The sequence below is a fragment of the Clupea harengus genome, chromosome 21, assembly GCF_900700415.2.
Source record: "Clupea harengus chromosome 21, Ch_v2.0.2, whole genome shotgun sequence".
Taxonomy (NCBI): Eukaryota; Metazoa; Chordata; class Actinopteri; order Clupeiformes; family Clupeidae; genus Clupea; species Clupea harengus.
In genome coordinates this window covers 21,577,051-21,592,050 of record NC_045172.1, presented here as the reverse complement: position 1 = coordinate 21,592,050, position 15,000 = coordinate 21,577,051, and the positions used below count along the sequence as shown (strand labels likewise).

At 48.6% G+C, this 15,000-nt stretch overlaps 1 protein-coding gene across 1 annotated transcript in view; it reads right to left on the bottom strand.

Moving 5' to 3' along the window:
* Positions 1-15,000, bottom strand: part of LOC122128503 (von Willebrand factor D and EGF domain-containing protein) — a 62,936-nt gene that overhangs the window by 11,836 nt on the left and 36,100 nt on the right. Inside the window, exons 17-18 of the mRNA XM_042702859.1 lie at positions 11,601-11,851; positions 4,132-4,351 (exon numbers count right to left, since the gene is read on the bottom strand). Coding sequence (XP_042558793.1) covers positions 4,132-4,351; positions 11,601-11,851 — 471 coding nt within the window. The remainder of the gene's footprint in view (positions 1-4,131; positions 4,352-11,600; positions 11,852-15,000) is intronic.

Genomic DNA, 15,000 nt, shown 5'->3' with positions numbered 1-15,000 from the left:
AGGTTTGAGGTGATTTGAGACTGAGTAGCAAACTCAAATGTTTTAAAAATCGACATGCATCGATAATCGTTTTTTCGGTTTAGAATTGATAATCGATAATCGGTTTAGAATCGATAATCGGTTTAGAATCGAATCGTTGACCACTGAATCGGAATCGAATCGAATCGTGAGGTGCCAAGAGATTCCCACCCCTAGTAAGAGTGTGTGTGAGTCAGAGAGGACGAGAATATAGAGACTGAGGAGGCAGAAAGAGTATTGTTGTGTGTGTGTGTGTGTAAGAGAGAGAGAGTTTGTGTCAGCTGAAAAGAAGCCAATAATAAACTTTAGAGCACAGAGCAAAATCAACTCATTCCTTAATCAGACCTGATAGCCCTGATGTACATATTTCCTGGTGCTTCTCATTCCAGCGCATGACATTGTATCCAACATCACAATTAGGGCTCTTTCAAAATCAATCCACACTAGCTGCTTGCCAATCACTGACTTAACTTGAGGTAATACAGTCTTTATTAAATCAGTTTATGATGTAGAAACACAGGACTGGCTTATGTAAAACATTACTGAACACAGACTACACTCATCATCACGAGGAAACATAGTCGTAGTCTTTATTTTGTGCTGGAGTTTTGGCCCAGTTTTGTTTCGCTGCCACGCTCTGGGAGTGATCTGTTTTTTCTATTTAGATTGTGTGTGTGTGTGTGTAGCTATGTATCTGTGTATCTCTGTGTGTGTGTGTGTGTGTGTGTGTGTGTGCCTGCTCTGAGTACTGTGTCAAGGGTAGCCTGTGGCCGATTGCTAAAACATGTGCGGCCAAGACCGGCGCCCCGCACCCACGAGAAATAAGGAACAACACCATGATGCACAAATGCACACATGCCATCTTGGACAGCCCACCATTACACTGACTTTCAATTAGAGCACACACACACACACACACAAACACACACACTCACACTCACACTCACACACACAAACACACACACGTACACACAAATGTGCACACACACACACACACACACACACACACGCACACCCAAAGACGCACACACACCAAGAGCGAGTGGATCAAGCCCAGAAAACAAACAGAATCCAATAAGACAGGCCTCATAAGACTGACCAAACACTTCAAGCTATGTCCACTGAAACTGAGAAACAGTATATCTCTCCAAGGACAGAGGCATGAGTAAACTCTTAAAGACTTTTAAATCTCAGAGCGTCCTCTCAGAGCGTCCTCTCAAGTCCGTGCGGAATGCCCAGCGGTCTCCATTACCTCTCCAGGCTGCACAGACACTATAGGTCCTCGCGCAGAGAAACACAACGCATTAAATCTACATGCAGTCCTCAGGCGATTTGTACCTTTAATTGCAGTCGGCTAACAAGCACAGGCTCAGTTCAGAAAAAAACAAAAGGAGTTTTAGCTGCTGCTGCTGCTGCTGCTGCTTGTCTATGCTGTGTGACTGAACCTCCAGGGACTCAGCAGCATCAAGAAGCAGGCAGTATGGAAGAGCTATAGCTTTAGAGTGAAGGAGAGAGAGGGAGGGAGAGAGAGAGAGAGAGAGAAAAGAGGAAGAGAGAGCTAAGACAACATCGATATACAGGCAGTATAGAAGAGCTATAGCTTTAGAGTGAAGTAGAGAGAGGGAGGGAGGGAGGGAGGGAGAGAGAGAGAGGGAGAGAGGAAGAGATAGGCCTAAGACAACATCTATATACATGCAGTATAGAAGAGCTATAGCTTTAGTGAAAGAGAGGGAGAGAGAGAGGGAGAGAGAGGGAGGGAGAGAGAGAGAGGGAGGGAGAGAGAGAGAGAGAGAGAGAGAGAGAGGGGGAGAGACAGGGCTAAGACAACATCCATATACAGGCAGTATGGAAGAGCTACAGCTTTAGAGTGAAAGAGAGAGATGGAGAGAGAGAGAGAGAGAGAGAGGGAGAGAGAGAATAAAGAGATAGGGCTAAGACAACATCGATATGCAGGCAGTATAGAGGGGGCTATAGCTTTAGAGTGAAAGAGAGAGAAACAAAAGGAAAAACCTATAGGGCTAAGAGGGTGGAAGAGCTATTGCTTTGCAGAGAGAGAGAGGAGGGGGGGATGGAGAGAGAGAGAGAGGGAGAGAGAGAGAGGGGGAGAGAGAGAGGGGGGAGATGGAGGGAGAGAGAGAGAAATAAATGATAGGGCTAAGATGGGCCTCTGATTGAAAATTCAGCTCCCCCCTGAACAGCTTCTTCCCCTCGAAATGTTTCTGTCCTCCTTCCTCCGTCCACTTCAGCGGTCAAATCATGCGTCCAAAACAAGTCTGTCTACACTCTCCTGAGGCGCTTCTATTTCCCCGCTCTCTCCCTTTCTGTTTCGCCCTTTCTCTCTTTCTCCCTATCTCTGTCTCTCTCTCTCTCTTTCTTTCTCCCCCTCTTTCTAGCTCTCTACCCTTCTCTTCCTGCATGGGTTTCTCACGCTTCTCAAACTCTGTATTGGCTCATCCAATCAATGTTTACACAGGTTCATATATGCTGTCTGGATCATTTGCGTATGAACCATCACGGATAAGACACATGCCAACAGTCTCCTGATGATCTTGTAATGAGGAGGTTCACATAAACACCCTAAACCTTTTGGAAGCGTGCCACACAATCTGACATAGCATCAGTTATGGATTTCACAACACTTGAAGAACACCACATGCTAACAAACAGCACTTGTCTGATTTGGCTTTCAATAGAACAAATGGAACTCAATGTTTCTGCTAGACCCATCCACCGAGGGGATTGATTTCATCTGTTGTAAGGAGAAATGAAAAAATGTGTTCTTGTCATTATAAACATTGCTCATAAAACAATGGGGGCAGGCCGGAGGGGGATTCTACTACCAGAACTCAGAATTCCCGGCTTGGAACATGAGGTTAGTTCTGAGGTTAGAGGACTGTAGCTAGTTCTCAGACTCCCAGCCAGCCGCTGTAGAGCGGTCAAGACCTCATGATTTAATCACGGGTGTGAGTCCATCTCCTCTTCCCTGCCAGGACCTTCGTTACCTGGTTCCAAAGCCACGGATCTCATTAACACTTTGGCACTATTTCCACGGCTCTGTGGGAGGAAGCTCCAGTGATCACTGGACACATGTTTGTAAGAGTAGCCTCGCTCCAGCGCCCCGGGTCAGTCTATCAAGCCTGAGCTGAATCAGAGTGGACAAACACAGAGGAGAAGTACAGGAGTGGGGAGCTCTGTCTGCATGCCTGTCTGTCTACCTGTCTGTCTGTCTGTCTGTCTGTCTGTCTGCATGCCTGTCTGTCTGTCTGTCTGTCTGTCTGTCTGTCTGTCTGTCTGCATGCCTGTCTGTCTGTCTGCCTGCCTGCCTGCCTGTCTGTCTGTCTGCCTGTCTGTCTGTCTGTCTGCATGCCTGTCTGTCTGTCTGTCTGCCTGCCTGTCTGTCTGTCTGTCTGTCTGCATGCATGCATGCCTGTCTGTCTGTCTGTCTGTCTGTCTGTCTGTCTGTCTGCCTGTCTGTCTGCATGCCTGTCTACCTGTCTGTCTACCTATCTGCCTGTCTGTCTGTCTGTCTGTCTGTCTGTCTGCATGCCTGTCTGTCTGCCTGTCTGTCTGTCTGCATGCCTGTCTACCTGTCTGTCTACCTATCTGCCTGTCTGTCTGTCTGTCTGTCTGTCTGCATGCCTGTCTGTCTGTCTGTCTGTCTGTCTGCATGCCTGTCTGTCTGTCTGTCTGCCTGCCTGTCTGCCTGCCTGTCTGTCTGTCTGTCTGCCTGTCTGCCTGTCTGTCTGTCTGTCTGTCTGTCTGTCTGTCTGTCTGTCTGTCTGTCTGTTTGTTTTATGTCTGTCGTGTCTTGTACCACATGGCAAGAGGCTACAGAGAAGTACCTGCTGTGAGGGTTCAGCACTGCAGAGCAGCAGCAGCATGAAGCCAGTCTGGATGTGCTGTATCAGATTGCTCAGAAGTATATAATGGGAACTGTGCAACTGTGTGTCTATGTGTGTCTATGGATCTTTCTGTGAATGCCTCAGTTCCAAGGTGTCTTAACATAGCTATGTATTATGTGTTAATAAGTGTGTGTATATGTCTGTGTCTGTGAGAGAGAGAGAGAGAGAGAGAGAGAGAGAGGGAGAGAGAGAGTTTCAGGATGATGCCCACCTCTGAGTCCTGGTACACACTGGCACAGGAAGCCGTCCACGGTGTCCACGCACGTTCCGCCTCCGCACGGGTCCGACAAACACTCGTCCACATCCTGCTCACAGCGGTCACCACGGAAACTGGCCCCGCACACACACAGGTACTCCCCACTGCCCGGAGGGAAGTTGATGTCTGTGACACACGCTCCGCCATTCAGACATCCACATGGTCTCACCGCCACCTGCAGAGGAGGACAGAGAGAGAGAGGAGATGGAGAGAGGAGATGGAGAGAGAGGAGATGGAAAGAGAGGAGGACAGAGAGAGAGAGAGAGATGAGATAGGGAGAGAGAGGAGATGGTGAGCGAGATTAGATGGAGAGAGAGAGGAGATGGAGAAAGATAGGAGATGGAGAGAGAGGAGGACAGAGAGGAGATGGAGAGAGAGAGAGGAGACGGAGAGCGAGATTAGATGGAGAGAGAGGAGATGGAGAGAGAGGAGATGGAGAGAGTGAGTGTTTGACCTGGAGTTGCTATATTTCTTCATATAGTATGTGAAGTTAGAAAGAGAGTTACACTTGAACTCAAGGGGCCCTATTTTCACAGGGCAACGAGCTGTGAGCTACCCGTCTGACATAATGGTGGTCTGCAAATGGCGCAACATCAAAGGAAGGAGTCGAGAATAACTCTTATTTGTATGTTTGCACTTAAAACACGCTAGAGTTGCAGGAAATCTTTGAGGGTGTGCTGTTGAATATGGGTCTTCATTTCTGTGTGCCTGCCAGGTGTTGAAAACCAAGATGGAGGATACATTTCAAAGAGGACCGTGGCAGAATGCCTTCCTCTACATGTTCATGCAACGGCAATCTTTTTGATCAGACGCACCCAGGTGAGGTGTCGCTGTGCCATTGAAGGTGCTTAGGTCTGTGCCCATGTTGTAAAATTGCCAAATGAATGTGCCCTTGTCATCAAAATAGCGTTTTTGAACCTGCAGTGTGTATCTATCAAATAAGGGCCCAAGGATTAGGACCCAAGGCTGGAAAACGATCCTGGCAGTGGTGACTAGTGCACCATCATCATAGAGAAATCCTGACATCTTGTCTTCATGGGCAAACACATACTGAAGTAGGTTAGGGAGTCTGACAAAATAAAAGTCAGTACATCATGGCATATTACTACAGTTTAATTCAATTTATACACACTGCCATTAGCAATGAGCAAGGTGCTTTGAGGAGGCCAAAACCTTCTGAAAGGAAGCAAATCTGTCAAGGAGGCATTCAAAAATGCCTTTAAACAGGTACAAACTCTGAGCAGATGACAGCCCAAACCAAGCTCAGCTCAGGCACCTGCTCGTGAGCGTGAGAATATCTCTCCTCACTTCCTCCAAAAAGGAGCCTCTGGTAAAAGCCCCTATTACAGCCCCCCCCCCCCCCCCCACACACAATTTTCCCCTCTCCTGTCCTGTCCTGTCCTGCAGCCTCTCCCAGTAATGAGAGATGAGGGGTCTCTGTAAGGGCTTGATAATCGGTCAGCGGTGAGGTGCCTCTGAGATCATGTGTGTGTGTGTGTGTGTGTGTGTGTGCCTCTGAGATCGACCCCCCCCCCAGCACACCTCTTACCCTCCTGCTCTGGTTTTAAAAGAGCAGCGCAGACAGGAAACAGAGGCAGATGCTTCTCCTCCATCTGGGATCCAGAGGAAAGCTACGCCGGGCATTCGCCTCACGAACAAGACCTTGTGACCTTGTATGTGTGTGTGTGTGTGTGTGTGTGTGTGAGTGTGTGTGTGTGTGTAACGGTGCGGCTGCCCGTTACCACACCGGTAATCCATTCCGAGGTACAAATAAACACACTGGACACTGCGCGGTACGAGCACACCGTTTATTCACACAGAACTCACAGAAACACCACTAGCGGATTTCTCCGCGAGCAGGACGGCATCCGTAAGGATATACACATCATACATACTGTGACTAAAGAGCCTGCCCGTCATCGCGTGGCAGGCGGTGTACGCAGCTGTACGGTGGCGTGTGGACGTCGGTCTGCAGGACGGGGGAACCACCCGAGTGAAAGTCGGGAGAGACCTTTGAACTGTGGGTACGGAACGTCAGACGGGACATGCCAAGTGGGTGTGATAAAAGGGGTTGTGATGGTGTCTGATCATTGGTAATTAGTTAGGGTATAAAGAAAATATATTAAAGTATTGTCTGTGGGTAAACCTGTGGGTATTGCTCTAGAGAAGCTATGGAGTGATATTTAGTTTGACTATGTGAAGTGCTAATGATGATTGATTATTACGATGTGTGTATTGGTTTAGGCCGGGGTAATAAAAAACCCGCGCAGAACAGATCTTGAGAGCAATGAGTGACAGGGGAACAACTTCCCACCCCTTTTGACGTGACAGGTAAATTGTTAGATTGGAGAGCGGCAGGGAAAAGTTTGACTCACGATTTTGGAGAGTAACTTTACGAGTTTGCCGCTGAATTAGTTCTTGGATTTAGTTATTGAGTATTATTGTTTGGAGTTATTGAGCATTATTGTTTGGAGTTATTGAGTATCATTGTTTGGAGTTTTTGTTTCTTTGCGTTTTGTTTTCTCCATTCTGGCGGGTTTTGCCGGCTACCACTGGACAATAAACAGTTGCCATTTTCTAATTAACGCCTGAGACACTGCCTCCAGTTCATTTTACACTGCCGCGAGGTCGGCCATCCTACATTTGGTGTCAGAAGTAACTGGAGCCTCAACCGGGGGCAGTGTCGAAGATGCGACCGAGACGCAAGACAACTAAAGACGGCGATGCCCGTCCACAGCCAGAGGAGCAGGTGGACACCAGCTCAAAGCCAGTGGATGAAGGTGAGGCCTCGGCATCCACAAACCCAGCAGAAGGGGCAGTGGGAGAGTTGACGACGCTGATGACACGGCTACAGGAACTAGAGCAACGACATCAAAGATCGGATAAAGTGGTGCAGTCCCAGGACCAGCGATGGAAGACGAGAAATCCCAATCTCCATCAACTTCGAGGCCAGATTGGCGGAAGTGTTCCAGTCTGTTCGGCTAGACACGAAGGGCCGTGTTCTTCCCTGGGACGACAGCCGTCGTCTGTAGAGGAGGGGGGAAATGTAACGGTGCGGCTGCCCGTTACCACACCGGTAATCCATTCCGAGGTACAAATAAACACACTGGACACTGCGCGGTACGAGCACACCGTTTATTCACACAGAACTCACAGAAACACCACTAGCGGATTTCTCCGCGAGCAGGACGGCATCCGTAAGGATATACACATCATACATACTGTGACTAAAGAGCCTGCCCGTCATCGCGTGGCAGGCGGTGTACGCAGCTGTACGGTGGCGTGTGGACGTCGGTCTGCAGGACGGGGGAACCACCCGAGTGAAAGTCGGGAGAGACCTTTGAACTGTGGGTACGGAACGTCAGACGGGACATGCCAAGTGGGTGTGATAAAAGGGGTTGTGATGGTGTCTGATCATTGGTAATTAGTTAGGGTATAAAGAAAATATATTAAAGTATTGTCTGTGGGTAAACCTGTGGGTATTGCTCTAGAGAAGCTATGGAGTGATATTTAGTTTGACTATGTGAAGTGCTAATGATGATTGATTATTACGATGTGTGTATTGGTTTAGGCCGGGGTAATAAAAAACCCGCGCAGAACAGATCTTGAGAGCAATGAGTGACAGGGGAACAACTTCCCACCCCTTTTGACGTGACAGGTAAATTGTTAGATTGGAGAGCGGCAGGGAAAAGTTTGACTCACGATTTTGGAGAGTAACTTTACGAGTTTGCCGCTGAATTAGTTCTTGGATTTAGTTATTGAGTATTATTGTTTGGAGTTATTGAGCATTATTGTTTGGAGTTATTGAGTATCATTGTTTGGAGTTTTTGTTTCTTTGCGTTTTGTTTTCTCCATTCTGGCGGGTTTTGCCGGCTACCACTGGACAATAAACAGTTGCCATTTTCTAATTAACGCCTGAGACACTGCCTCCAGTTCATTTTACACTGCCGCGAGGTCGGCCATCCTACAGTGTGTGTGTGTGTGTGTTTGTGTGTTTGTGTGTTTGTGTGTTGGGGGTGGGGGAGGGTGGAGAGTAGTTTCTGGGGGTGTCGAGTCCACATGTTGCTGATTCTGAGACGGTGCAGTCCCCGGTTTGCCAGGCATGTCCTGCCCTCTAAGGTCTCTGCAGGGATCAGTGTGGGATTAGGGTTATCATACATGAGCGCTCGTTAAGATCCCATTTTAAAGGCAGCTGACGCACACACTCCCGCCAGGGCCCAGGGGCATCCAGACACTCCAGCCCGGAAATCTGGTGAGGGCTTCCAGACTATAATAAACCCTGTGAAAACTGAACTGAGATAATATCCAGCACTGTCACATTTACACACACACACACACACACACACACACACACACACACACACACACACACACACACACACACACACACACACACACACACACACACACACACACACACACACACACACACACACACACACACACTTGTAGATAGTAGATGACTCTCTGGAAAGCATCAGCCGGACTAGAACCAGAAGAGGACCGGGTCGCTCTGGGTCGCTGGGCATGTGATGGCTTTGATGTATGGGTTCCCAACCACCATCTTAATCATCAAACACACACACGCACGCACGCACGCACGCACGCACGCACGCACACACACACACACACACACACACACACAAACACACGCGCACACACACACACTCTCTCTCACTCACACACTCTCTCTCACTCACACACTCACACATACAATTTTCTCTAATTTACGACAGCCTATTACCCAGGCTGTGGTATGTGGCCTGGTGGCATTATGGCAGGCCCCTGTCAATCTCCAGGAGGAGCTCCAACACGCGTGACTCGGGAGGCCACTTCCTCCCTCCTCCACATCATTAATGCTGCCAGCCAAACAAAACTTACACAAACTTTAGTGGCTCAGCTCAAGTGCTGACAGCTAGCTTCGTGTTGAAAAACACGATACATTTTCTCCTCAGAGAAAAATAGAATGAAAAGAGAAACATTAAATGTGGTCCAGGTTTTTTCTGTCTTTGTTGTTGTGTGTAATTGATTCAATCCCCTTACAGTAAGCTTCAAGTTTCTGAATACTATTTTGTCCTCAAGAGTGTTTGTCTGCAAGATACAAATATTGGCATCCTACCCTTCGCACAATTATCTACAGGTCCACTAGTCTAAAATCGGTCCAAACAACGGCAATCTGTTGGAACTAAATCACCAGACCAGTCTCGCCAGTGATTGAAATTCCCCAGCAGACCTGGTCCCTGGTGATTTGGTCCAGTATTTACAGCCTGACAGTTACAGGAGAGCGCTAATGTCAACCAGAGAGGATTAATAACACACAGCCAAAGGAAGTGATGATAAATGTGTCTGTTGACTAAAACTTGCTTTCCACGGTGTGTATGTGTGTGTGTGTGTGTGTGTGTGTGTGTGTGTGTGCATGTGTGTGTTTACGCATTTGTGTCTGTGTGTGTGTATGTTTGTTTGTGCATGTCTGTGTATGTGTGTGTGTGTGTGTGTGTGTGTGTGTGTGTGTGTGTGTGTGTGTGTGTGTGTGCATGTGTGTGTTTACGCATTTGTGTCTGTGTGTGAGTGAGACCTGAGGGACAGTGTTTCCTCACAACACCCAGACAGTATGTTTCCATAAACAGACTTTACGATCTCGCCACGCTCCCAACCCATCTCTTTTTCTCCTCTCTCCTCTCCGTTCCTTTCTTCTACTTCTTTCTTCACCCTCCAAGCGCATCCCTGTCTTCTTCTACTTTTTCTCCTCTGTGGCTCCCTCTCTTCCTCCTGCCTCTGCTAAGTGAGACTCCGAGAGAGAGAGAGAGAGAGAGAGAGAGAGAGAGAGAGAGAGAGAGCGAGGAGGCATACAGGCGAAGGCTGGAGAACAAGCTCCGGCAGAACAACAGGAGGGATGTGTGGTTGGGAATGAAGACGTTCACAGGGTTCAAGGTGAAGGCGAATCAGGCTGAGGGAAGCCTGAACAGATCCAACCAGTTGAATGTGTTCTTCAACAGGTTCAGTACAGGATCGTCAGCTGCCTTCCCCCCCCCCTCCTCCCCCAGCCTCAAGGTCACCCCTACACCCTGGTTCCTTCCGCCTCCTCGGTGATCAGGACTTAACAACTCACACTGTGCTCCCCACACCGCTGAACCCCCACCATGGACTTCAAAACAGCCCCCCCCCCTCTACCTTCCCCACGACAGGAGAGACTGAGCCCCCCCCCCCAGCAGGCAGGTGAACAGACATCTGGAGAGACTAGGCCATGACAAAGCTGCAGGCCTGGATGGTATGAGCTATGTGGGACTCTACAGCACCTCTTACAGCAACCTTAGCCTGAGCCGGGAGACGGTTCACGAGACCAGTGCTGTGGAAGACATCCTGCCTTGTTCCGGTACCTGATTTGGGCTCATTTCAGACCTCAGGTGATCACCTCTCTGAACCCACTGCAGTTTGCTCACCTGGACAAGGTTGGACTTTAGGATGCCATCATCCACCTGCTTCAGCGAGCCCACTCTCACCAGCCCAAGGTTGGACTTTAGGATGCCATCATCTACCTGCTTCAGCGAGCCCACTCTCACCAGCCCAAGGTTGGACTTTAGGATGCCATCATCCACCTGCTTCAGCGAGCCCACTCTCACCAGCCCAAGCTGGCGGCACTGTGAGGATCATGTTCTTTGATTTCGATGTCGTTAACACAATCCAGCTGTGCTTCAAAAGATGCAGGGACACACCTCAACACACACCTCAACACACACACACACACTCACACACACACACCTCAACACACACCTTGACACACACACACACACACCTCAACACACACCTGGATCATTGACCATCGTGCAGCTGAGCAGGTGATTAGCAGCACAGGCCGTCTACACTACAGGAAGACACAGTGTCCGTTTTTGTGTGAGTTATGTGTGTCGTGTGTTTTGTAATCTATCTATCTATCTATCTATCCACTTCTTGCCGTCCAATATCCTCTTTTCATTGCACTCCTCTGAAACCATATTTACATACATACTTACACACATATTTACATACATACTTACATACATACTTACACACATACTTACATACATATTTACATACATACATACTTACAAAATTGTTCCAACATTTCTCTCATTCACTTTCATTTCTCCATCCCACCCTATGTTCTTCCATCTCTTTATTTTTATCATCTTTTTCCCAGTCTATTCCTTTCTCTCCCTTTTTTCACATCCTCCATTTAATATCCTCCTTTTTTACATTCAAACTCTCTCCTCCTCCTCCTGGTCATCCTCATCTCCTTAGCTCCTTCTCCTCCTCCTCCTCCTCCTCCTGGTCATCCTCATCTCCTTAGCTCCTTCTCCTCCTCTCTCCTCCTCTCTCCCCCTCTCTCCCCCTCTCTCCTCCTCTCTCCCCCTCTCTCCCCCTCTCTCCCGCTGTCTCCTTCTCACCTGCACGGCGTGCCTGCTCTGTGCGTTGCACTCGTCCGAGACTGTAAATCCAAACGTCTGCGTCTCCTCCGAATGCACTTTCCAGATGAGGAGGCCGGCCGGGGAGAGCGTGGCCTGGGCGGGGGCCTCCTCCAGCAGGAAGAGCAGGGCCGAGCCCTCGGGGTCCGACGCCGTCAGCTGGTACACAAAGTTCTCGCCCACAAAGGTCCGCAGGCCGGAGCCGGGCTCGTGGAAGGTCGGGGGACGATTAACTGCAAAACCAGAGAGCAGGGAGCCAGTTAGTGTGTGTGATTGTGTGTGTGTGTGTGTGTAAGGGTGGGACGAGGGATGCAATGGGGTGGGAAAAAGACAGTGAGAGAGAGAGAGGGAGAGAAAGAGAGAGAGGGGGGGGGGGGGCAGAAAGAGAAAAAAAGAAGTGGTGTGAGTGTGAAAGACATCGAGCCCAATTACTGTGCTTGAAGCGGAACACAAATCCGCAGTATGTCAGAGGTGTTTGGAGTGTAGGAGTGTGAGTGTGAGCGTGTGTGTGTGTGTGTGTGTGTGTGTGTGTGTGTTTGTGTGTGTGTGTGTGTGTGTGTGTGTGTGTGTGTGTGTGTGTCTGTGTGTGTGTGTGTCTGTGTGTGTGTAACTGTAGGCAGAGCTGAACCGGAATGGAGGAACGGAGGAATCTTCAGTCCTGCTGCCCTGCTTGCTTCTCCAACAAAACACACTATTTTAGTGTGCATGGAACAGTAAACACACACACACACACACACACACACACACACACAAATAGACAGGCACACTCACTGCACAGAAACTTTTGTTTTACCCCTCCAGAGAGGTGACAACCACAGCAGTCGACTCAGAGACACACACACTTCGGGATTAATAAAGTATCCATCTATCTATCTATCTATCTATCTATCTATCTATCACACACACACACACACACACACACACACACACACAGTGACCAGGAGGGCTCTGGTTTCAGCGAGTGAACAGACGGTTAAGATGCTTGACCACTAATGACTTCTAAATCTAGTGCTAACAAAAAAGACGGCTGTGACTGGCCAAGATATTTCACCGCCGCCAATCACAACGCAGGAAAATATCTTAGGCCAATCACATCGCCTTCTTTCTCTGCCACTTCCCCTGCCACTTTGGCCACAAGTGGCAGTAGCTGGCATGACCCCCCCCGGCCTGTGTCTGATTGCCCTGCTGCTGTGTGTAATGTGTTGTGTTGATTGGCACCTGGAAGAACCGCGAGCCACGCCCCGCGGGAGCGGGAGCCCAGCGGTCAGGAGTGCCGTTAGCTCCGCAACGCCTCCAGACCCCGCGACCACAAGACTCCCGAGGCACCTGAGGCCACCGCAGGGGACCGGGCCCAAACACAATTACAGGCTGATTGGAGAACTCCACAGGGTGATCGGAGGGAGACTGGGCAGAGGCAGGGGCAGGGTTATGCACTCTCAGATTGTTCTCTAATGAGCCACCAATGCTTTCCTCCAGCTGTGACGAGCAGAAGCTGTTTAAATGGCATGAATGCAAGTGACCACACTGGGCCATTTTCCATATAATTCTTATTGTTCACGAACAGCATGGACACCACCACTGCCTCCACTGCCTCCACTCCCTCCACTCCACTCCCTCCATCTCTGCAACAATCATGCTCAGTACATTCGTATATACAGCACGTGTCATTAAAGACATCTCTCTCTTTATGGTTCTGGGTTAACTTATTCTGTTTGGCTTATGGCTTTGATATTATATTTCCAAACCAGAATACACACAGACACAGACACAGACACAGACACACAGACACACAGACACACAGACACATACACATACACATACACATACACAGACACAGACACAGACACAGACAGACGCAGACGCAGACACAGACACAGACACACAGACAAAAACACAGACACAGACACACTCACACACACTCACAGACACAGACACAGACACAGACACACAGACACAGACACAGACACACAGACGCAGACACAGACACATACACAGCACTCTGATGTCTGAAATTGCGGCGGATGCTTGAATGACTCTGCCCCTGACCTGGTGCTCATGGAGAATCTGCTGAACTATCTTGTGGCTTTATAGTTATTTGGCTTCACAGCTATCTTGTGGCTTTAGATATGAGCTGATTTTTCATCTTCTTCAGGCCAAAGGAACACGACGATGCATCAGATGACAATGTGTACTCAGCAGTGGGGCAAAGGAGGATTAGATTATGTCCCACAGCTACGGAAATAAGGTTCAAGGTGTGATGTGTGTGTGTGTGTGTGTGTGTGTGTGTGTGTGTGTGTGTGTGTAGGCAATGTAACCTGACTGATAAGCTCTATCTCATCTCCTGACCAGCTTTGATCCTAAATGAACCATATCAACATAGGGAAAGAACCCCTCTGTGTCTCTCTATTGGTGACACGCATCGGCTCAGATTTGGGCTACCCTGGGCTTTTTCCCCCAGCCATCTGGCGTCTCCAGCTCCCTCTCCCTTCAGACCAAGCACACCTCAAAGTCACATCACACATAGCAGTGCTGACACGATCCTGTGTCAGATGTGTGTTTGAGGCTTCCAATTAGGCCTAAACAATGGCTGATGGTGAAGGAACACACACACACACACACACACACACACACTTATTCAGGTGTGTTTATCTGCATTAAGGGTTGGCTGCTCTGTCATTGTTTGAAGTTCATTAGTGGGTCCTTACATCTATTTGCCTGTCAGTGTTTTTTTTATGCCACGTGTCACAACAAAGAACCATAAACACGCTGCAAAGATGACAAATCTTATTTAAATCACATTCACAAACGCTGCTTAAGGCTTCTTAATTAGGAAATAATATATGCTCCAACTCGGTTGTTCACTGTTGTCTGGAAAAGGAAGAAAAAAGAACAAAAAAACTGTAACAAAAGCCACAGTGAAAAATAAGGAAGAGTGTTAAATACGGACCTTTCATTTTAATCTTTAAAATGAAAATAGGTCCACTTGACACCAACAAGAGAACAAACAGCAGCCATGACCAGGCATAGCCCCTTCTGCCCTCGAGAAGAGAGGGCTACAGCGTTGAAAGAAAAGGAGAAAAGCGAGGGAGAGAGAGAAAAGCGAGAGAGGGAGGGGGGGGGGGGTGAACGAAAAAGTGTGTTTCGACAGAGCACAGTTTCCAGGTGCAGTGCGGCTGGTAATTTTGATTCATGCCAATCGTGATCCATCTTGTCACGGTGACCTGTGCCATTAATCCCCATCAGGTTTGGCTAATGAAGTTAACTCCATGCGGCAGAGATCACACTCACACACACCCAGGAACACACACACAAACAAGCTCTCATGCACACACACACACACACACACACACACTCACACACACATATACACACACACCCGCAC